Source organism: Leopardus geoffroyi, chromosome A3, assembly GCF_018350155.1.
Source record: "Leopardus geoffroyi isolate Oge1 chromosome A3, O.geoffroyi_Oge1_pat1.0, whole genome shotgun sequence".
In the NCBI taxonomy this organism is placed as follows: Eukaryota; Metazoa; Chordata; class Mammalia; order Carnivora; family Felidae; genus Leopardus; species Leopardus geoffroyi.
This window is the reverse complement of record NC_059336.1, coordinates 114564166-114588393: the sequence shown is the minus strand read 5'-3', so window position 1 is coordinate 114588393 and position 24228 is coordinate 114564166. Positions and strand designations below refer to the sequence as shown.

The following is a 24228-nucleotide window of genomic DNA, read 5'->3' as shown; positions in this document are numbered from 1 at the left end:
CAAATGCACAGTAAACATATTCACAGGGGTGTCACCCACTCAAGCTAAGCAATCCTCTGTTTTCTATTAATCAATCAACTACAAAATCACAGAAGGAAAAAAAAAATGTATTCATGGTAAAGCCACTAGAATTACTAGAATGATCAAAAGTACAGCCAATTATTTGCTTAACAAATTGTCAAAAATTTAGAAAATAATAATCAATAGTGGAGAAGGGGAAGTATGATGGATAGTCATGTATTGCTAATTTGGTACAAACTTTCTGAAGGGTAATTTGGCCATATTTTAAAGTGCCTAAAAAGTTCTCACCATCTAAACCAATTATCCCACTCCCATGAATATATCCTTAAGAACTAGTCTAATATACAGTTCAAATTTCACATACAAAGATGTTCATCCCACTATTATTTATAATTGTGAAATACTAGAAACAATCTGATATCCAAAGAGAGAACTGGTTCGATTACGGTATATATTGATACAATAAAATATTAGGCCGCCATTTTTTAAAAATCACACTTTCCAAGATATGGGGGAGTACTTAGGAAGTTATAAAAAGTAGGATATACAACTATATGGTCAATATAATCTCAGTTTTGTTATTATGCACACACACAAACACATATACACACTCATACATATAAATAGCATAGACAAAGACTGAGAGGAAATACAAAAAATATTAACAGTGTTATCTCTGGATAGTGAAGTTGCAGACAATTTTTTCTCTTCTTTATCCTTTTCAGTATTTTCTAAATTTTCTATAATAATCATGTATCCACTTTATACTCAGAAAATAATAAAAATGCACTCTGTAGTCAAGTTTAAAATGTTTATAGTCTGTATAATAAATAAGGAATAAATATTTATGGTACTCAAAAGTATACCTAAGTGATGGGAAATAAATCATTAACGTGTACAAGTATAATTTCCATACACATATAGGTGGGTAATTTTGAATCCAAAACATTATTTTTTCTCAATTCTTGAGTATAGAAAGTTGATATTTAGTAACTAAGAAATGCAAATCTTTAAATAAAATTGGTGCAAGGCATCTAAAAATTGTGCTATTCCGGCATAAGACTGAAGATACAAATGCTCTCCAGTGTGATGTAGATACCCAGTGTTATACTGAAACAGGTATAATCTAATACATGCATGGTGGCCAATAATTAACTAATCAAATTATATATATTTATATATATTTTCCCCCCGAAGTGACTAGGAATGGTCTATGCTAAAAAAAGAAATACAACACCATACCATTATTTTAGTTGGAAGAGCCGCACCAAAAATCATGACAAAAAAATTTGTAGAACTGTAAGAAAATCCAGTGGCTTTTTTTGTTTTTGTTATTGTTAATGATTTCTTGCTATAAATTCAAATAGAGAGTCAAACTGCTTAAAAGCACTACAAAGGCATAGCAGTAGTGTTTGGTCTGCAATGATTTGAAAATCACTAAGAATACTCTTCAACATTTCCTCATTTGCAGACTAGTGCCTATCAAACACAATCTTTGAAGGAAAGGACTACATCTACATTCTTTTACCAATCTTGAATTTATATCGTTACAATATAGTAATGACACAAAGTGATGTCACACACAAAAAGGCAAACTATATGTAATTTTAAAAGCTAACTTTAAAATATGATTCTATCTGTGATAAAAAAAATCACATAAATATGTAAAAAATAAAATACATCCTAACATATCTCTACATGAGCTGAAGTTTACCACTTTTAACATAAAAATTCTGAGATGGAATTAATAAAAAAACAATTTTCTTATGTACCACAGAGCAATAAGTTTAAATCAGACTATTTTGAGTTGTGTAGCCCTTTATTAGCAACTAAAATAGAAGGTATCTGTTGTACAACACGGGTAGTAATTGACTATAACTGGAGATTTATTATATTCTAATACAGATCATTTATAAATGCAATTTCTTTATTAAAAAGCTTCCACCCTTTTTTGTTTGTTTGTGTACAATTTGCAAAACTATTCTGAAAGCGGAATATATGTGCACAAGTCTGCAAAGAGTGCAAATTTAGGATATGGTAAATGCTTTACAAGTTACTCTCAAAAAAACTGTCTCCCACAACTGGGCCTTTACATTGCCATCTTTTTTGATCAAAATATTTTGATGCCAGCCTTCCTTCCACTGCCCTAAACTATAAAGCATTTTTTAATGAGTTGAAATTAAGGAAGGACTACACCTACTAGAAAAGAAGAGAAGAAAGTTCTATTAGTTTGAGGTTTCAGAATCCCCCCAAACCAGGACCAGTATCTTGGTAAGGGCTAGGCTGGGACCCCGGACAGAGAATGAGTATGTGCAGGTGGCATCCCTGAGGATTCAGAGCTTCAGTGGACCGTGAGTGCTCCCGCTGCATAACTCACTGAACTGTCTTGCCAGTTTCTACACTGGCTTGACTGGGCATAATTCAAAAAGGAAAAGCTCATATTCATTCCATTCTTCTGGAGCTCTGTGATAGCCTGGGGGGGAAAGAAAAATTAGTTACAACAGACCTCATAATAAAAAAGTGAGTACTCTTTGAATGTGTTGGTGGCTTAACTTTGTCCGTTTCACAGCTGAAGCCTAGATTCTTTTCTCTTGATTTGTTTCTTGAATATCTTGTCACATATTAAATGGGTAAAACAGAGGACTCCTTATTTCATTCTCTCAAAGAACTTCTACTAACCTAGCTTCTTGATAAGTATCAGTCATCTTTCACCCTACCTTTATTATATTTAATAAGGCCACTTTCAAGAAAAATATACCTCTCTTTTCTCTAAACCAAATCGGAGCCACTTCTGTCATGAAATACTGGGGTCTCTTCTTTGTCTAAGTTTGACGAAATCTGAAATATATATATAAATTAAGTTCTAGATCTAAGAGGTAAACCAGGATTTTTACTTTAATTGTGGATTAGTTCATCATTTACTTCATTAAAATTTTATTTGCTCCAATTCAGACTTTAGGAAATTAGTGCAGCTTACCTAGTTTAAATTTCAAGAATTAGTTTAAAGCCCCGAACAGGCTCTTCTTCCAGCCAATACTGCTTTAGAGAAAACCATTCCTAAAAATCCACAATGTACTAAATCAAATCACACTAAACGAACACTGGACTTCAAGGTCCTACCCTACCCTGTTCTAGACTAACATTACCTTCTCCGTGATTTCTCTGCCTCTCCAAACAATGAACACACTACTGCTTCCTCCTCTCATTCCTGAGTATATACACTTTCTTCTTTCTTAAAAATTCTCACATTTTCTTTCAGGAATGCCATACTGTTTTATTTATTAGAGGAAAAATTATTGTTATTATCTCTTTCAAAAATCCAACTACCTGAAACTTCTGCCTCTTACTACTCTTTACATGAAATATTATTGTTATAAAGAGAAAAATATATACATGCCATCTGTTTTGTGTTACTAAATTATGAATATCTGAAGTTCAAGAACAGAATCTTCTGTTTATTTTTTATGGAGTCTAGAACATTAAATAAAACCAAAAAACTAATAAGGTTACTTATTACCAAAGGTTACTTTTGCTTCTATTTGTAAAGAACATAATGGCTGTGAGTCAAGAGAAAAACTAGGCTTCTATTCTAAATTATTTTTCTATATTTAAAAGAAAGCACTGGCCTGTCTTCCAGTAAAAACTTTATTCATGTAACCAAAATAATGGAAATCCAAATTATCTTAAGTGTACTAAAAAGAATATTTACTATATATACCTAAAAACAATGCTAATAAGGTAGCACAGATGATAATAATTAAGATATTTTGAAACATCACAGGATCAAATGTTAAAAATCAAGGCTTCCTAAGGATACTCACATTTAATAACACCCCAATGGGATGTCTTCCACATATAGTATTATGGTATTTCTTCAAGTAATTGCTAAAAGATACGGGGTCTAATTGTTCTATAATACTCATACCCTAAAAAAGGAAGAGAAAAAGAAGATGAAAGACAAAGAAAAAGGTACATAATTTATTATTTTCTCATGACATTTTAAAACTGTTACTTAGAGCTAAAAACCATAATTTTTTAGTTAAAGAGAAGTAAAGAAAATACATTAAGTAATCCTTGTGAAATATCCAACTCATTCATCAAAGGTAATCTCATTATAGTCAACTCTAAACAATATGTATACTTTAGTAACAGAACACTTCCAATCCTCAGTTTTAGTTTTCTCTGACCTCCTGGTATGTTTCTACAGTTACCACTTGGGTCACAATCCTCAAACATTTCACAATTTTACATTTTTCTTATATAAATATATTTACGAAAGTAAATCTGCTGTGAAAATGTTCATATAAAATCTAAAATTAAATTTGACATATGGCTGGTTTTTCCCCATAACCACCATATTTCTCCTGCCACTGGCATAAATAATTAAAAGTTTATTATAATTTAGCTAATTCCATAACATACACTTAAACATAACATGCAAGGCATTCTGAATTATCAGTATGTGATAAAAAGATAGCACAAACTAAGAAAAAGCTACCATATTTTAATTAATTTAAAGCTCATAAAAGATAAATGCTTAAGCAAAATAGTCCTTCTTTGAATAGTTTTTAAAAATCTTTTTCTCTCTTTATACTTTCAACTATAATGCATTATTTTTAAGATTTTAATTCAGAATCAAAAATCTTATTAATATTATTAAAACAACCACTATGACTTGGACACTTATTCACACTAAATTCCATACTCTGCAAATGCATTTAAATAATGTGTTCATAGTACAATAATAGAGAGCACCTTTAATAAAGCAAATAAATCACTGATTCTCATTCATTCACCAATTACCTTACCTTGTTTTCTAATTCAGGTAAAATATTTTACATTTGTGTCCAACAGACTGGACTAACATACTCTGAGAGGAATGTAAATTGTGGTTTAACCAAGGAATCAACTGCTATATTTTGTGTGGTTTTTAAATCATATTTCAACAAGTTTTAAAACAACAGCAGTGGAAAAGCACCTAGAGTAATCAGATGAACACTCATCTGAAAAATGACAGTAATCAGTAGATCAGTAGGTTGCATACAAGTACTGCAGTGGCAGCATGAAAATTTAATTTTATAAAGAACCTGTTTTCAGAGTATTCAAGTCATTCATAAACATCATCACACTTTCCTGCAAATACATCTGAAAGATAGTTGTGTGTATGTAATCAACTTTCAATTGATTGCACATCAATTAGCCACTCTCAGATCTGTCCACAACCAGTGTTTAATGTGCTAAGTTGTTTTCCCTTACAGACCAGGAGGCTTCCAGGTCAACAGTCTCCAGTGACATATGGTGCAAGTTCAGAGAAATATGAACAAAAACTTAAACCTAAGATAAACAATTAGTATCATGATTCTGGTACAAAGAAAATGACACAATATATTTCCAAACCAAGTAGTAATGCAGAGATGGAGTTACAAATCTCTTCCATACATATGGATAATCAAGATATAACTTCCTACAAGATGAAGAAACTGAGGCATTAAAAAAAAAAAAAAAACAGTTAAAAGCTTGCCTCTAAATTTCTAATCTGAGGCTCTTTCTCACTGACTTACTCTGCTTCATATAGTATAAGAGACATACAAACAATTCTTTAAATACTCTCACATAGTTGTAACTGGTACACACATTTTGAGAGAACTGTTATTGTTTCTGGATGAAGTTGGGACAGCTTACCTTAAATAGAATTCTACTCATTAGCAAATTAGGCAACACTGAGGTTCCGTTATATGTTTTAATATTAAAATCTTAATATACATTTTGAACAAACTTATCACATTTATATATTGACGTGAAGAATTCAAAGAGAAGAAAACTTAATGCTCAAATTTGTTAAAGACAAAGAATTCAAAATGGCTGGCCAAGAAGCTTCATAGAGAAAGATATAAAGTTATACATGTAGAGAAGACACTACTAAATAACGTGTTCAAAATTAAGATATAATGGTTAAATTACAGAAGGGAAAAGAAAAAATTGAGATGATGAAAACTAAGGGATTAAAATTAAATTTTTAATTCCCTAAAGTGTGTTATATACCTACTAGGACAAGAATCAATTCCATTACAATCAATTCTCTGACAAATAAAGATAGTGAAAGGGTATGCACTTTTATAAAGGGATACAGAGAAAAAATAAGGCTTTTCTCATGAGTGAAAGTCTCCAATTGGAAAATTCATAAAGTATTTCAAACAACAGCAATAATAATGAGAAAGAGGATATCCATTAAGTAATACAGAACATTGGCATATATTCTTTTGTATATATTTATATTTTGATGCTAACAATTTTTAAATTACTGTTACCAAAATTCCAAGGAGATGAAAATGCTAATTTAATACTACTGTCAAAATTCGCAGAAGATGAAGAAACTAAGTGCTTCTCAAATATGCTTAATCTTCTATTCCCTAAAATACTAGAAGATATGATCAAAGAATCTGAAGTCCAGGTGATGAAAATCTTGCCTAGGGCCTACCACATTGAGAATCTGTTGGCATGAACTTAAATCTAATATGAAGCAGTGAGGATCTAAGATACAAAACAAACATCATGAACTCCAAAAGCCTATATCCATCACGATGTGGGTTTCTGAGAAATTTAGCAGCTTCAGCAAGAAATCCTCAGACTGAAAGCTAACTCTCTACCTTGAGGGGGGACAAGGGTAGAGGGAATCTATCATTATGCTGACTCTCCAAGTAATGAGTAAAAAAGCCTGTAATGTCAAATCCCAAGTGGCAATCCTAAACTGAATACACAGTTTTAACTGACAAAGCTGAAAATTCAGGACTCTGATTAAGACAACGAAAATCTTCCCTTTTAAAAAAAGTTTATCTATATATTGGGGCGCCTGGGTGGCGCAGTCGGTTAAGCGTCCGACTTCAGCCAGGTCACGATCTCACGGTCCGTGAGTTTGAGCCCCGCATCAGGCTCTGGGCTGATGGCTCAGAGCCTGGAGCCTGTTTCCGATTCTGTGTCTCCCTCTCTCTCTGCCCCTCCCCCGTTCATGCTCTGTCTCTCTCTGTCCCAAAAATAAATAAACGTTGAAAAAAAAAAAATTAAAAAAAAAAATTAAAAAAAAAAATAAAAATAAAAAAAGTTTATCTATATATGATATTTAATTTAAATTAAAAATTTTCAATGTTTATTTATCTTTGAGAGAGGGAGGGGGGAGAGAGAGAGTGGGGGAGGGGGGGGAAGGAGCAGGGGAGGCGCAGAGAGAGAGGGAGACACAGACTTGGAAGCAGGCTCCAGGCTCTGGGCTGTCAGCACAGAACCCCATGCAGGGCTCAAACACATGCACTGGGAGATCATGACCTGAGCTGAAGTTGGATGTGTAACTGACTGAGCCACCTAGGTGTCCCAAATTTAATTTAGTTTTAAATATTATCACCCAGAAGCAATCTCCCTCTAAAGTAACAAGCACAAAAAAGGAGCAAACGTTTTTAGAGGACTTTAAGACATAAGAACTAAAACCATGTCTTTTTATTACTACAAACACATAATTAATCCCATATTATCATTGAGGCCTCATTTTCTAAAGTAAGGATATATATATATTAGAGAGATGAGTATACATTTAGGGAGGCAAGGTAAGAAAAGGAAATATTCTGCTTTCTGTAAGAGACGACAAGATAAAATCTTAGAGTGAAAGAAGTTTTATGGGGGGAAAAAATCACCCTAAAGACAGTAGTGCTAAGAAGCAACATACTAATAAATAGCTCTCTTAAAAGAAGATATTATAAAACCTTGGCCTAAGTTCAAGAAAGAATAGGAGTAGACAAATATCAACAATTTCACTTACAAAAGAATAGGAAGAAAAGTAGCTCAAGTTCAAATTAAATGAAAGGACTACTAATAAATTTGGAAGGAAAATACATTACAAAGATGGCTACAATGACACTTTCAGATCCTCTTTGCCGAATCATAAATAAGCTGGCAATGTCCATAATGACACAATGGTCTACATCAATAGTGGTACAGAAAAAAATTACGTTATGTGACATATATAAGATATGTATGTATGTACTTATGTATCTTTAATGTTTCTAGTAAATAATCTCCAAAGTACACAAAAATCAATGTCTTAAAGTATGTTCTGCTTTGGTCACTATGATTACTGAAATTGCAAAGTACTAATTACCAAAAACATAATCAGGAGCCAATACTATTGTAACACTTCCAGAATCTATATCTCCCGTAGCTAGTTACTTTTTTTTTCCCCAATTACAACATCTGGAAGATCCAGTTTATTTTCCTATATATTTTTCTTTACATATCTTTTTCACATAATTCAATTCCAAGATATTCAAATTTTAGAGATATAATTATTTTGCAATAAGAGGAAAAGCTGTTTTTCTTCTGCTTTTGGAACCTAGAAACCCTTTTACTTACTTTAGTAACTATATGTAATAAGATTTTCCTGATAACAAAAAAAGAGCCAAAACTTTATTACACACTAATTTTGAACAGATTGTACCTAAAATTTTATAAATAGCTTTTCATTTTATCAAACTTCAAAAGGCATAATAATTACAATTCAGAATTGCTAACATTTGCTAATACATCTAGAGAACCATCCAATTATATTTGCTCTCAAAAGATTGCACACACAAACTAAAATATGGTTCTCGAATGAAATAATTTATAACATAAAATGGCACTTTGGAAAAGGAATATACAGAGGGATATTCACCATTTGGTTATATAAATCGGTTAAAAATCAGGTTATATAAGAGTCTAACAGTGAGTGTACATATATACATATATGCATAAAGACATACATATGTGATTATATGTATGGAACTGGCCATTCTGATTATTTCAACCCATTTACTCCAATCCCCCAGAATTGACTTATAACTTGAATTCAGAGCACGCTAATAAAGGAACGGAACACTTATGAGCCATTTAAAAATTCTATAAATAGAAAGGGACCACAAAAATCAGACTCCAAGTCAACTATCAAATCAAATATCAAATTCAAACATATTAATAAGAAGCAAATACTCAATATTCAGTAATTGTATCCCAGTCTATTTAAATAAAAATTTAAAAATTATGCCCTGGTGATTTTGGACATCTAAAGTATGGTAAATCGGATGCAGACTTAGAAGCCAATCTTAAGCTTACTGGTTCTACATATACTTTTGAACAAAAGTTCTAATTTCAAAGACTTAGAAGCTACCAGAAAAGGCAACAATTTCAGGAGAATTATGAGAATGATGCCAACGGATAAATGTTACTCTTTTTGCTCTGCCTCAAAGTAAGAAACCAAGGTCTATCTGCCTAACTGATAATATACATCAAGAAAGATAAAAAGCTACTTCTCTTAATAATCAATCAATATAGCTAACAATCAATATAGAATTAGAAGACTAAAAGAATTGGGGCGCCTGGGTGGCTCTGCCAGTTAAGCGTCCGACTTCAGCTCAGGTCACAATCTCACAGTCCGTGAGTTCAAGCCCCACATCAGGCTCTGTGCCGACAGCTCAGAGCCTGGAGCCTGCTTCAGATTCTGTGTCTCCCTCTCTCTCTGACCCTCCCTCGTTCATGCTCTCTCTCTGTCTCAAAAAATAAAATTAAAACGTTTAAAAGGATTAAAAAAAAAAAAAGAAGACTAAAAGAATTAAGTACGGATATTTATATATAAATATATATACATATATATATATATACACACACATAGAATAATAAATAATATTAAAGTTTTTAAATGTGACCACAGTTCTAGAGAGTTCCAAAGAATGGCACTATGTTTGGTGACTTCAGAGCACCAGGTAAACTAATATTTTGGGGAGAACATCTCTCTGTGCTAAAAGCATCAATTCATGGATTCACAAATTCTTACCTGTGCAAAATTAAATGTTGCTTAATTAAAGTTGACTAATGGTTTAAAGAGCTGAATAGAAAACAAGGGAAGACAGATAAATAGGAAATTTTGTTCTACTTAAACAGATTAGGGGCTATAGTAAGACAGTTTAAATTCACCTAACAAAGCAAATTTAGGAGTAAAAAGATGTTAGGACTCTTTCCATACTACCAAAAGGCGATCTCCTGGGGCAGGTACGGGCAAGTCTATTTTGAAAAAGTTCCATGGATGATTTAGGTTATAAAGACAAGGTTAAGGATTACTATAGTAGACAATCTTACCTCTGGTCTGGCTCTGATTACCATCTACCTGTTAGAACTCTCAAACTTACTCCAGGCCTATTCTCTGGGCTTCAAGCCAATATAGTTAATTCTTTAGCAAAGCTCTGTTTAATACTTCTGAAAGAGATCTCAAATCTACCAACTTCTTTCCATATCCACTTATACCACCCTAGTCCAAGTTACTATCATCTCTCCCCTCAACTACTGCCCACGTCCATCATTACTACTCTTGAACCTTATGTAGAATCCATCCTCTACACAACCACCAGAATAACCTTTAAAAGAATGTGATTACATCATTTTCACTTCCCCTTGTACTTACATACATTTCTTACCCTAGAATATAAAGTCCTCCATTATCTGCTCTCTGTCTGTCCCTCCTGCCACAGCTTGTACCATTCTTAGCCTTACCTACTGCACTCCTGCAACACTGTCCTTTTTTTCCTTTTCTTCACACACCAGCCTCTTTCCCATCTTTGCACGGGCAGTTCCCTCTGTCAAGAATGCTCACTCCTCTGATCTGAATTTGGTTTGCTCCTTCTTACCATCACTATCTCAGCTTAATGTCTCTCCTCAGGGAAGTATTTCTACAATCACTCAGTCACCAATCACTCAAATCATTTACCATTTCAAAACCCTTTCTATATTTTCTGTATAGCACATATCACTATTGGAAACTAACTTATACATACCCTTACCTTTATAATATATATATATTTTCCTGTTAGAAAAAAAGTTCTGTGAGAGCAAGTGTGTTTACAGCCATATCTCCAACAGTGCCTAGGACTGTAAGTGCACTCAAAAATAACTAGCAAAATGAAAATCCAAATGCCTACCTGACTGACATGTCCACTTGGATATCTGAAAGGCAACAGCAAATATAACACATCCTTAATGGGATTTATGATTTCCCTACTTCCTAAAACATCAGTCCTATCTTCTTGTGCTTTAAACCTAAGTGAATAGTACCAACACCCAACCAGCAGCATAAGTCAGAAATTTAGAAGCTATCCTTCATACTTCCTTCCTCAGCAAGTTCAAGCAATCTCCAAGTCCTATCATCAATCTATCTCTTAAATACACTGAATATATCCACTCTGTCCCTCTCTTCCACCATCACCACCCTATCCACTGTCTAAATTACCATCTGTCACCTGGATTACCAAACTGGTCTACTGATTTCTCTTCTGACCTCCCACCAGCCTACTTGCTACACAGCAGCTATGTGATCTATTCAAATACAATCTGATTTTATCACTTTCCTATTTAATACCCCTTAAACAGCCTGCTCCAGATTCTCTAGCTTCATTTCTCACCGCTACCCTATCCATTCTTCCATTGATTCACTCAATATCTATATATATTTAGTACCCAGTGAAAGGCTGAAAAAAAAAAATAGACAAAGATCCTGATCTCATAAAGCTTATAACCTAATAGGGAAGGGTATCACCAAACAAATCAACAAATAACAAGTCACACAGTAATTAATATTGAGAAGAAAACTTAAGTAGGGTAGGGTCATAGAAGGACGGTTTACCATAGGGGCGTAATGGAAAGTTGTGGGCACATTTTTGCGAAGTCCCAATAATTAGAAGACGCTACTGGGGAATTTAGTGAGTGGGGTCCAAGGATGCTGATTGTCCTCTAACACAGGACTGTCCTCCACACAAATAACTGTTCTCATCCCAAAGCACTCTGACATGTCCACATAGATGAAACAATCATGTATAATTCTTTATACCCTTAACCCTATTTTATATATAAATACTAAGAAGTTTTGCCTGGTTTTAATATACAGTAGATTCACCAGGAATTTCCATATCACGTAAACTGAGGGAAGGCTATATTTTGTTTAGGTTACAACTTTACTAAGAATTATTCACCATTTTGGGAAGTCGAGTCACCCTGCAACACAGCTTAGTAATGTGAGTCACAAATATAAAATAACTGTTTAGGTCTGGCTTGGTAGCTCTTATATTAATGATACAATGTGGAAGCATTTAACTACTTCATAATGTCTCCTAATATAGTTGGCATCTGGGTGCTTACACTATTAAAAAAATATACTAGTTTATCACAAATTACTTTCCCTTTATTTCTTTTTCATATTACAGTTAGGGTATTTGCTTAATTTAATTATGTACGGAGGAAGATTATATTCACTAATTCATTCACTTGAAAAATATTTATTGAGCACCTACTAATGTTCTACTCACGACTCTAAGCACTTTGGATACGTCAGAGAACAAAATAAATTTCCTAACAAAACTGTGATAAGTACAATATTTAGTTTGTTGAAAGAAAAACTGCAGCAGGGTTAAGTGGATTGGGAATGCTAAATGGGTATGATGCAAAATTAAACAGGGCAGCCAGTACCATTGGGAAGGTGAAGCAGAGCAAAGCCACAGAGTAAGTGAGACAGTCGAGTGTAGAAAGGGCAAAAGTCCTAAGCTAGGCACACGTATGTCATTTTCATGGAACAATAAGGAGAGTGTGTGTCCTAAATATCTCTTACATCTCTACACCATAATAGCTTCTAAGTCTGTTCAATGACTACACTGTAAGTTCCATGAAGTAGGAGACAATGTTTTCTCTTAACATCTGCAATACTTCACACAGTACCAGACACGCATTAGACACCCATTAACCACTTGCTACATGAAAAAAATAAATGACAACAGAACCAGAAAAGTTTTCTGAGGCAAGTGAGCACTAAGCCTCAGAAGAATAAGATCAGAAGGAGAAGCCAGAAAAGAATTAAAGACTGAAACGACAACATCATAAAGGCAAAAAAAAAAGTCAGTAGATTAAAATCCAAACAAAATTCCAAAGCAAAAGTGTTCAGACATAACTGGATCTAAGTAACAAGATAAATTTAAATATGATAAAATCTCCTAAGTAACTAAATTTGCATTCATTCCATTTTGCCTTTAATAAAATATACAAGATAATAGCCCAGCTATAGTTTTAGATCCAGATTCTTTACTAAAATGTTTTATCTACTTTAGACTAAATATTCTTGTACTAAAACATATGCATAAGGCTTTTCAAACAGGGGTAAAGTTGATTTTAACAGATCACAGGCTTAAAGTCTGATGGAGTTTAAAGACAATTTAGAGACCACCTACTCCAAGTCTCTTATCTTAGAGATGACAAATTGAGGACTAGGGAACTAAAATGATGTCAAAAGTCAAAGCAAATTAGTGATTTATCTGCTATATTTAATATTCTGTTCAAATTAGAGATTCATCTATATTTAGTATTCTGTTCAAATTAATGATGTATCTGCTATATTTAATATTCTGTTCCAATCAGTGAGATATCTGCTATATTTAATATTCTATTTTAGGTAAAAAAAAAACAACAACAACAAAATTATTTGTATGACTTTTTAAATATGAAAACAAGTACTATGACTACTGTACTACTTCAAGGAAAATGACAGCAAGATCAATGTCTACTGTAGTCCTGGGCCATGTAACAATACAATCATATTTTTAAATTCTATATATAAAACAACAAAATGAAACACCATTTCAGAAAATCCAAATGGCCAAAAGATACAATTAAATAATAAAATAAACTAAGAATTTGCTGTGGCTGTTTCTGCTTAAAAATAAGTAATGGCATTAGTATCCTGTCTTCCCTAAACCTGAGACGCTCCCCCAAATAGCATCTAAAATCCAAATCTAATTATTCTTAGTCTCATTAATCAAAAAAAGATAAAGGAAATTTCAACTAATAGAAAAGGGATTATTTTTATAATCAATATTCATATGATGATAAACTATATTTTGCACATTTAGTTAGGTAGGTAGGGAAAGAATTATTAGTCCACTGTATAATTCAACATATTAAGTCTTGAATCACTAAACTGAAATGAAAGAAAACACCTTAGAGCATTAAAACCCACACCTGAAAGACTTACCATTTTATCTAGATGTTCAATGGATCTATAAATCTCCCCCTGGGATTCATCATAGTAACTGTAACGGAACCTTTGACCTTGAAACAAATATCATGTACAAAATAAAATAGGGAAAAATTAGAAGCTAAAAAGAAAGCAAGCGCTTACCAAATAATTTCAGTTCTCATGGAGGGCAAAGCACAGCTTAAGCCTCTGAGAGAATCATTCCCAAGAGCCCTTGTACATAAAAATAAAAGGCATATTTGGGAAGGTGATAAAGAAATGATATATCAACAGTGTTTTATGATGTTAAAAACTATTTCAAACTGTAGAACCTTAAAGTGACGAGCAATACAAAAGACTAAGGAAACAAAACAGCTTAAAAGTTAGAAGCAATGTTAAACATATTGTATCAGTCTGTAACGGAAGGTAAACCCAAAGAATACGATTCAAGGAAATTTGGTTTAAGAAAACTATCTCAATGTAACAAATCAATGGAAGCTTAGCTTTTGCTGGATAAGTACAAAGATTTGATCTCTATTACAGAAAAAAAAAATTGCAGGTCAGAGAAACACATGGCTTATGTGATTTTTATGACCTCAATAAAAAAATTTATCTCATTTTTGCAAAACTCTCTACTTGAAAAAGCAATACAGGTGCCTTAAAATAGGAGGCACAAAAGAATAAATATAATAAATAGTCCTACTCTGACAAAAATCTCAGTAAGAGTACAAGCACAGAACATTCAACGTTTAGCTCTTCTCCAAGAAAGAGAGGGTAAAATGGAAGAAGCTTGAAAAGAAGACAGAAAACAAAAGGCTCAGGTAATACATTTTGCTTCCTACTATAGTTACATAAAAACCAAAAGTTAAATATATTCATAACTAATTGTGGTTATCTTATTCCACTGATTATGTTGTATTTCAGATACATCTACACTTGTATTTATTTCTGTGATGCCTATGTAGGAACTCATTACTTTTGTATTTAGTCATTTTTAAAGATCCATCAATGCACTTAAAAAGTATTAGAGTATACCAGTCATGTATGCACACATTATGTGTCTTGTAGCTTCATTTTTACAGCAAAGTTCACATATACAATTATTATCTTCACACCCGAGAAGATGGGTTTCTCCAGCTGGATAATTATGATTTCTAAGTTTTCTGTTTAATCTTACTATAAATGACGAGCAACGGAAAATAAAAAAACTTCTTTGATGCTCTTTTTTGGAAAAAAAAAAAACCACACATCATAGTTCTCAACACTTCCTTTACATGTTGATGTTGGTCATATTTGATGGTCATCTTTCTATAATATACTGTATTTCCTTAACTTTTACATTTTAGCTTTTCACATACATTACTATGTACAATTACTTGATGTAGCAGTTCTTACTTTCCCTCAAGAGCTTCTATTAAATCAGTATTGCATCTTATAATTCATGATATCCTAGAATCAGCAATAGGATTCTAAGACGATTATCTGCTTTCTGGATACAACTTTTTTTGTAAACACTGAAGGTTACTAAATGTTGCCATAACTATGAGATCCATTACAGTCCTTGCACTGAAAAATTTCTTACATAGTGACAATTCATCACTCAATGCCTCTATGTTAAATAACTCATCATACATTTCTTTCAAAATTTAGAGTTAGGCTTAGTTTTGTTTTTCTTTACAGAATGTATGTACTTACTCCTACCTAATAATGAGAACTCTATAACCCTATTTTTCCTATTTTCCAGGTGGCTATTGGAAGGCTCAAAGACAAATCTAAAGCCTGTCCCAATAACTCATTGATTCAATTCATTAGTACGAAATTTCTACTTCTAGTTCAAAGTTTTTTTGATAGAGTTATGCCAAATCATTTGTGAAATGAATGAACAATTAAATGAATAATCTTAGACAAGAAAATTCTGACTCACTGTCAACTATAGTAAGAGTAATATCCTTGGAAGCAATCACAGTGAATATTCTTCTAATTTGAACTGCTTCAGGTTTATACTAATGTATTCTTTTTCTTGCTTCAGGAAATAGCTATTAGTTTTAGCTGTCAATAAACCCTGTGACTGGGACACAATTATCTAATCTGAAAACTGCTACTCTTCAGGTGCAGAGTAAAATGCATGGACTTTGTGATAACCATTTGCTACTGAAAAGTCTTTTCTGCGTATTTCCAAGTTCGGAGCTGCCATTTCAAATGAATGAAGTTGGTCAAACCTGCCTTAATCATAAGTGAAAAGGGTAACTATTTGAAAATGCTGCCTTGTTCGTATGGACAGTTTTCAATGTAACATTCACTTAAAAGCTACTTCTGAAGAGAAAAATACAGAAAATGTTTCAAATGTTTTAAAATATTAAATCAGCATGTGATTTAAAAAGAAGGACAAAATACACAGAAGATTGATGAGCAAATGTTTAACATTTTGCTATCTACCTCTTGCTACTCTTTAGCTACCTTGCATTTTGTAGCTGAAGAATTGAGTATAAATACTTATGAGCTCTAAATAATATATTGACTAAGTAGCTAAATCCACACTACATATAGCTACTACACTGAAAAAATACCTTACTTAAACAGCTCAAACTGTCTTTACAATAATTTTTAAAAATTGTACAAGCATTTAAAAATTACTTGAGTAATTCATTCTGGTCACTACACACACAGAAAACATCTAATCTGAAGTAAATAGTTTACATCATCCTAGCCTACATGTGTATATAGGTGTGGGTTGGTGTGCACGCGCTCACGCATGCAAACACTTTAGCTACACACCTCTTGGAATTTGAATGCAAAAAAAAAAAAAAAAAAAAAAACACTTTTGTATCTAATTATTAAAAAGAAGTTTATCCAGATTTTATTTAGTGAGAAATAAGAGACATGACAACACTAGCACAATACACTGTTTATCAAAGGCACCTTTAATCAAATATTTATTGATTTAAAATATATTATGATTTCATATAACTCATGATCAGACATTTGTTTTATAATACTTCTAACATTCAGTAAAGCTTATGCATCTAAACTGAGTAAATACAGTTGCCTATGTACCTGGAGAACTGGACTTGCATATTTTTATAAGTATGAATAAAGCATATCACATAGTAAGAGAAAATTACTTACCTGAAACTTATCCTTTCAGAAGGTACACTGGGAAAATGGATTCTTTGAGCCCCTGTTTCAACTCCAAGTATGAGCTTTCTAGCTTTAAGAGCCATTGACACTGCCCCTAGGGGCAGCACAAGCTTTGGAACTCCCCTAGTGAGTATGTCAGTAGTTTCTTCAGGTGCCTTCCCTCAGTTCTTTTCAAATTCAAAAGATGAGAGGAAAAATAACCCAAGAAAAAAAATCCTGTAAAGCAGAAACCTTACTCTTTGAGGGAAGGAGGGTAGCTCATTTGTGAATCCATTCCAGAGCACGCTTTCTGAGAAAAAGAAATACAGGTAAGTAATTTTCCCATCTCCAAAGGTGACTGGTGATTAATGAGTGGATTCACAGAGTGTGGAGAGTAAGCTCCAGGGATGTCTGTTTAACACACAACAATCAACTAATGAAGACAAACATAACAATGAATGGTACAAGAACCAACACTACTTTTTAAGTACCTCAAAACAAAAAGTAAAAAAATATCAAATACCTCAACATTAAGCTATACACTGGATTGTAGAAATAAACAATGAGCTTGGAAAGTTGATCAATAAACCTCCCAAAAGATTAGTCAACAAGACAGACTTTCAGACATATGTCCAGTAAAAACTGTACTATTATACATTCACTTAGTCACTTTATGTTTATATATTAAAATATTTTCAATTATTTGAGTTAACCTCACAACAACTTGTGAGATAGACTATGAGGCCATTCATTCTATACTAAGGGCCTAAACTGGGGACATTCATAATTGAAATCATAAAAAACTATCGTCCTTACATTCTGAAGTCTTAGTTATAATGTAAAAAAAAAGTCTTCTCTCATACTTGCAAAAAATCAAAAACTTAAATATGTCAAATTAGTATGTATGAAATTTGAGAAGACGAATATGAAAGCTTCAATAAGATGTATTTCAGAAATTAGCTAACTTATCCTCAAACCAATTTCAATATTTAGAAAATAGTAATACCCTAGTATACTCCTAAGAGACTGACAACAGAAAGGAAAAAGAGCATGCATGAATAATCACTCGTTAATATATATTAAAGTAGAAATCTGAACTAAGATATAAAATCATAAATATTTAAGGGAATGCCACTTTTAATAGATGACACATACTTATAAAAGAGAAATTATGTAAACTTAGACAAATAAAAGTTTATATGTAAAAATCCAAAATTGCTGAAGTGACTGTAGTAAACTTTATTCATATTTTAATAATTTATCATTAACATTTACCAAGTAAATTTACTGAAGTTGATTTGTACTTAAAACCACCATAAAAGAAAAATTACATAGAAGAATGAATCAACTTTAAAAATTTCAATTTCTGTTAGATCCAGTTTCATTTAGAAACGTCTTAGAAGTTAAAAATGTTAATGAAAGCTATCAATAATCTAAGTTTGAAAATATGAATTTCAGAGCGATCAGAAAAGTTCAAACGTGTGTGTGTGTGTGTGTGTGTATGTGGAGAGAGAGAGAGAGAGAGAGAGAGAAGAGAAGAGCAAAACTGAAAGTTAGGAAAACAGAATGAAAATTCTACCAATTAGAAAAACTAAAATAGGGCCAGTCAAAATTCTCTTATATGGAGCCATCTTATAGGACAAGAAACTTGATCAGAAAAAGTATAGGGTTCACTTTACCTAACCAGAGTAAAAATCAATTACTAGCAGCAAATGTCCTTCACTTATGCCACAATCCCTGGTAGCAGCAAGAAGGGTGAAATGAGGTAGGATTATGAAAAGAGTTACTAGGAAACATCACTCTATTGGGCTGACTAATGAATTTCCATGTGGATTAGACTTACGATAAAATAAAAGGCGAGAATTGAAATGCTGAGGGTTTGGGGGGGGGCGGGGAGGCAGGGTGCGGATTCAAATGAAGGGACAGAAAGAAGGGGCATAATGTAATCCAGGTTCCGACTCTCCCTTAGTTTTTCCCACCCAAAAAAAAAAAACTTGAGAATATTTTAGTCTTTCTGCTTTTTCTCTCTCTAATGCCATTTTCAAGTCCACATAAAATTTAAATGGGATCTGAGAGATGGAACATCTTTAAAACAAAGTACAATTGAAAAAAAAAAAAAGTCATTCTTGTAATGGACACTGGCTAACAAATAAAATCAACCAGGCAAAACCCTGCCAATTACATACAGGTTTCCCACTGTCTCTGTCACCAAATTCCTTGCTTTGTTTTTAACAGAAGCTGGACATAATATAAACAATGACTAGAAATGAAATTTGTTGTCTCTGCCAGGACTCTAATCCACTATTCAACAAAAACAAAATTCCACTGTATATATCTGAGTAATTTGTCAACTGTACCATAATCAATTTTTTTTCAAAAATCAGCTATTTAGAAATATACAGTGTGTTGAGAGCTTAAGTCAATGATACTTTGAAAATCTCTGAGTATTTGAGGAAGTGAATCCTTCCTATGAAATGATTTACAATTCAGTGTTACCATTAATATGATATAGTAAAAGCAATCTATATAGTATCTTTACAAAAAAAGAAAAAAAGAAGAAGAAACCATTAAGAAATATCTTCACAAGAAAAAGCTAGTTTTTTGAAGTGGGAGTATAGCATCCATTAATATAGAAAAGATGACCAACGCCACCAGAGCATGAATTTGAGAAACATGAAAATTTCTGAGACATTTTAACCCATAACTAGCCCATGATTCATATTACTTCAATTAGGCACATAAAACAGAAAATAATTCTTACTTTATAAAAATGACAGTTACTATTACAATTATAGAGGGAAACACCAATTTTGAAATAGTATCCATGCAATACCTTCCACTTATCACCAGACCTTCATCAACTTTCCCAATAAGAATTAGTACAGTGCTTTTTTTCATAAGTACAAAGTAAGCACTTAATGGGTATTATTAGTGATAGTCATACTAAAAAAACAAACACTTGGAAAAGTTCTATTACTTAACCACAAAATGTAAATATAAATATGTTTTAGTTTCTGGATAATTCTCATAACATCTACCAATCTTTGGAAACTTGGGGTTCTTTTTTGTAATTATCACCAGGATATCTTATCTTATAATTTAAATACCAAAATTTTCTAGAACACAGATCAAACGGCCTAAATAATTTTCTAAAAACCTAGGTAGGGTATAAAACAAAATTCATCTCTCTCTCAATATCGTACTTAAATATAGTAGTGAACTAGGGCTTGTTTGCTTTAGAATTCATTATTGAGGTGAAAAGGATGATTTTACAGAGAAGAGCACTATTATAGCATTATACTGATTTTTGTGTGGATTTATGCTGTGAGTGCACATGGTACCAACCTAGAGGGAGAACTTCAATTCTGAAGAACAGTATCAGGGGAACTAACTACTTAAATCTTAAAAGTAAAGCGATTCATAGAGGTCTTAAAAGTGAAAAGGGACGGGTCACATGCTTTAAGAATTTTTAATTTCTGGGGCACCTGGGTGGCTCATTAGGTTAAGCGTCCGACTTCAGTTCAGGTCATGATCTCACAGTTCATGGGTTCGAGCCCCACATCAGGTTCTGTGCTGACAGCTCAGAGCCTGGAGCCTGCTTTGGAGTCTGTGACTCTCTCTGTCTCTCTCTCTCTCTCTGCCCCTTCCCTCCTCAAGCTCTGTCTCTCAAAATATAAATAATAAAAAAATTTTTTTTAAGAATTTTTAATTTCTAAAACATATGGACATGCTTTACTACCAATGTAAATTCAGAAATCTAAGAAAAAGAGCCCTTTTTTCAATAATGATATACCTTAGTTTTTAAGATCAACTATGACTAAACTTCAGAATTTCTAAGAAAAGAACTCTTTTTAAGCAAATACCTAGCCCTCAGATCTAAGTAATATACTTATAATCCATAAAAAAAAAACTTCTGCCAAAGGTAGCAAACTAGCCAATAGAACTGATTACTAAACACCCCTGAGAACCTCTTAGGGAGTTTGGCAAGGTAGTACAGCTACCTGCATACCTGAAACCTGGGCTTCACCACCTCAGCTCTATTGACATTTTGGGCAGGATAATTCTTTGATGTGGAAGGCTGTCCTGTGTACTGTGGGATGTTTATGAAGCAGCTTCTCTGGACTCTACTCAGCAGATGCCTAAAGCATCCCCGCTTCCCACCTCCACCCCATTGTGATGACCAAAAATGTCTCCAGACATTTCCAAATGCCCTCTCAGAGGACAATCAGCCCCAGATGAGAAATCAGTGACTTAAACCCCAATACTTATCTATACCATTAGGGAGGATGGTTCTCTTAAAATGAAATCTCAAAACCACTCACAGAGCAAGGTAAGAGAAAATATCAGCCTAAGCAGGCCAGATAAATATTGTCAACTCTAGGAATCAATGCTTAAGACATATAAAAGCCAGGCCTCCCTATATCTCATTGAGGATGTTTTTCTGGCCATTCTAGTACTATATCTTAAAATTTATAGTCTTGTGCCTTCTGTTTTCTCTATAATCAAAGAAATAACTGAAGGATGAATAGATATTGGCATTCTTAAGCCAATGAGAGATGTCCTAAAAGGAACAGGATTCAGAAATAATCCAGAACAGCAATGGATAAAGGAGAGCAAATTGTATCCAAAGAAATCAAAAATCAAAATTTACTAAAAGAAGCATCCACAAATATCTCACTTTCTTTATGATCTATTCACTGTTAAGTTTCCTTACTCTTTTTATTCACAATAATAACAAAAATCACTTCAGAATCCTTACCCTTATAAACCATTACCAATGAAGACCACAGTGCTAATAGCCAACCTGTTACAATCTTTGTAGGGTAGCTCTAAGCTAATAGCAGAAATTAAGCACCAAAAGAAAAATAGAAAGAAAAAATACACTAATTACAAAAAAAGAAATGTGGTAAAGGACTGGCATAGCACAAAGCGCTCTCTTACCTTCTAAAGAAGAACATTTGTTTTATCTACCAAAAAACTAACTTCAGAGAATCTACCACACAACTCTACCTGGAAATAGGGTTAAAAGATCTTTACTCCCACTATCGTAAGTAGCTAAGCAAGGATGCCCTCACAGTGTGAATCCAATTATACCAGTCGCCTTTGGAAATGTATCCATGACCCACTATCATAATCTGATCCTTTTTAAATGACCAAAAGACTTTTTTATTCACTTTGAAGTATTGTGGCTAAAAGTAAAACTCTCCAAGGAAAGTGATAAGGAACAGAAAATCAGAGCTTACAGTGAAAAGATACCATTAAGCACAAGTATATAATATCTACCATGATATGTTAACATCTAGAACTTACCCCAATGGCAGAAATCAGAAGAAACCACAAAGAGATTACTAGGATCCGCTAGATATTTACTGAAGAGTTTTCCGAATTCCTGTTCTTTTGACTCACTCAGAGCTCCAACCAGTACAGGAATAATGGTAAACTCATCCTTATGGCTTAAAGAAAACAGAAGAAGAAAAAAAAAAAAAGTCATTTAAGAAGTATAAGAATAAAAATAGTTTTCCAGTGTGTTGGCACTAAAAGTGGAACATTATTAATTGTGGTAAGGATAATATACATATTATTGAATTTTTTAATCTGCAAATAAAATGTTTAAAGAAGACCATTTAAAAATGAGAGACACAATACTAAAAATATCTATTATAAATTACAGAAATATACAATACTCTTTAGGTAAACAAAGCTATTTTACTACTAGGTATAATAATATCCTCAAAAATAAAAATAAGCCCATCAGACCATCACCAAGTCAAGTCTTTTCAACTACCAAGCAAAGCTACAATCATCTGCCCAATCCTTCCACAATTTTAAAAGAGCATTAAACTCTTCCTCAATATTTTAATCCTATCCTGTTACAAATACCACGACTTCTGGCACTTCTATGACCTTGCCAAGTGAGACCTACAGAACTTAACCCTTGGCTCCCATAAGATACACCAACTGCACCTTATACCTATACTAACTAATAAACAGATACAGGACAGTCTGACGATACAACTCAAAATTCACTGGTCTCTAGGGTGGACACAGAATTCAAGGAAGTAGATATTAATTTCTAGCAGCAAGAAAAAGACACCACAACCACCCACAATGTTTATGACATATCCACAAGTCCCTTTTTCACTCTACAGATTGACAGATTTATGGAAAAGGAACAGAGCAGATTAATAAAGAATAACTATGATGGGCTATAGAAACAGACGTTTACCCCAAACCTTTTAAAATGTTCATTGTTGTGAAATTTTACTTACATATATTCAATATTATTTATATTCTAAATGATCCCAGATTGGAATTTTAGAAGCGTGAATCATGTTTGTCTGACTTGTTCTGAACAGGACTTTAAAAAAAAAAAAAATCACCATTATAATAAATGCTTTTTAATATGATAATCTGACACTTAACTGATGTAGGACAAACAATTCATAAAAGGGTTTTTAAAAATACGAAATTTTAGTTTATTCCCAAAATAAGTGTTAGCCCAGCTTCATAAAGCTAAATTCAGGGCACCCAAGCACCTCCCCCATAAAGGCCCCCTTACCCTTGTCAATTGCGAAATAAACAGATCATACAGATCTCCAGTCCCTCTGCAATGCAGGGGCTTCTTGGGCAGAATCTGCATCTATGGAGTAAGAAAAAAAGAGGAAGCTGGCAGAGGAAGCTGCCATGGAATATCTCTTTCTCTGATTCTTTCACCAGTTTGCTTTACAACTCCAGGAAGGAATAGGGGCTCTTCAGTAAGCTAAGAGTGATTATCATTTGAAAGAAAAGAATTTGAGCTCTAGTAAAAATTCAAGAAGACTGTTATGAATTGTTCTAACTTCAAGTACTACCTACATAAATTAAAAAAAAACTAAGATCATCAAAGAGTGTAAGTAATTATGACATGGTAGGGATGCAGTTATATAAGAGTATTAAAAAACAAGAAGTCAGAAGAAATAGGTTCAAGTACCATCTCCATCATATAATAAAAGTTGAGAGGGTGGGTAAATCACTAACCTAAAAATGTA

At 33.1% G+C, this 24228-nt stretch overlaps 1 protein-coding gene across 3 annotated transcripts in view; it reads right to left on the bottom strand.

Moving 5' to 3' along the window:
* Positions 1–1821: 1821 nt before the first annotated feature.
* The window catches only part of MEMO1 (mediator of cell motility 1), a 119490-nt gene continuing 97083 nt past the window's right edge, over positions 1822–24228 (bottom strand). For 2 of the 3 annotated variants that reach the window (XM_045447237.1, XM_045447238.1), the window contains 4 exons: positions 22511–22653; positions 14102–14178; positions 3843–3947; positions 1822–2494 (listed from right to left, as the gene is read on the bottom strand). In XM_045447237.1, coding sequence (XP_045303193.1) covers positions 2363–2494; positions 3843–3947; positions 14102–14178; positions 22511–22653 — 457 coding nt within the window. In that variant the 3' untranslated portion in view covers positions 1822–2362. The remainder of the gene's footprint in view (positions 2495–3842; positions 3948–14101; positions 14179–22510; positions 22654–24228) is intronic. The other variant, XM_045447240.1, reaches the window with a different exon arrangement.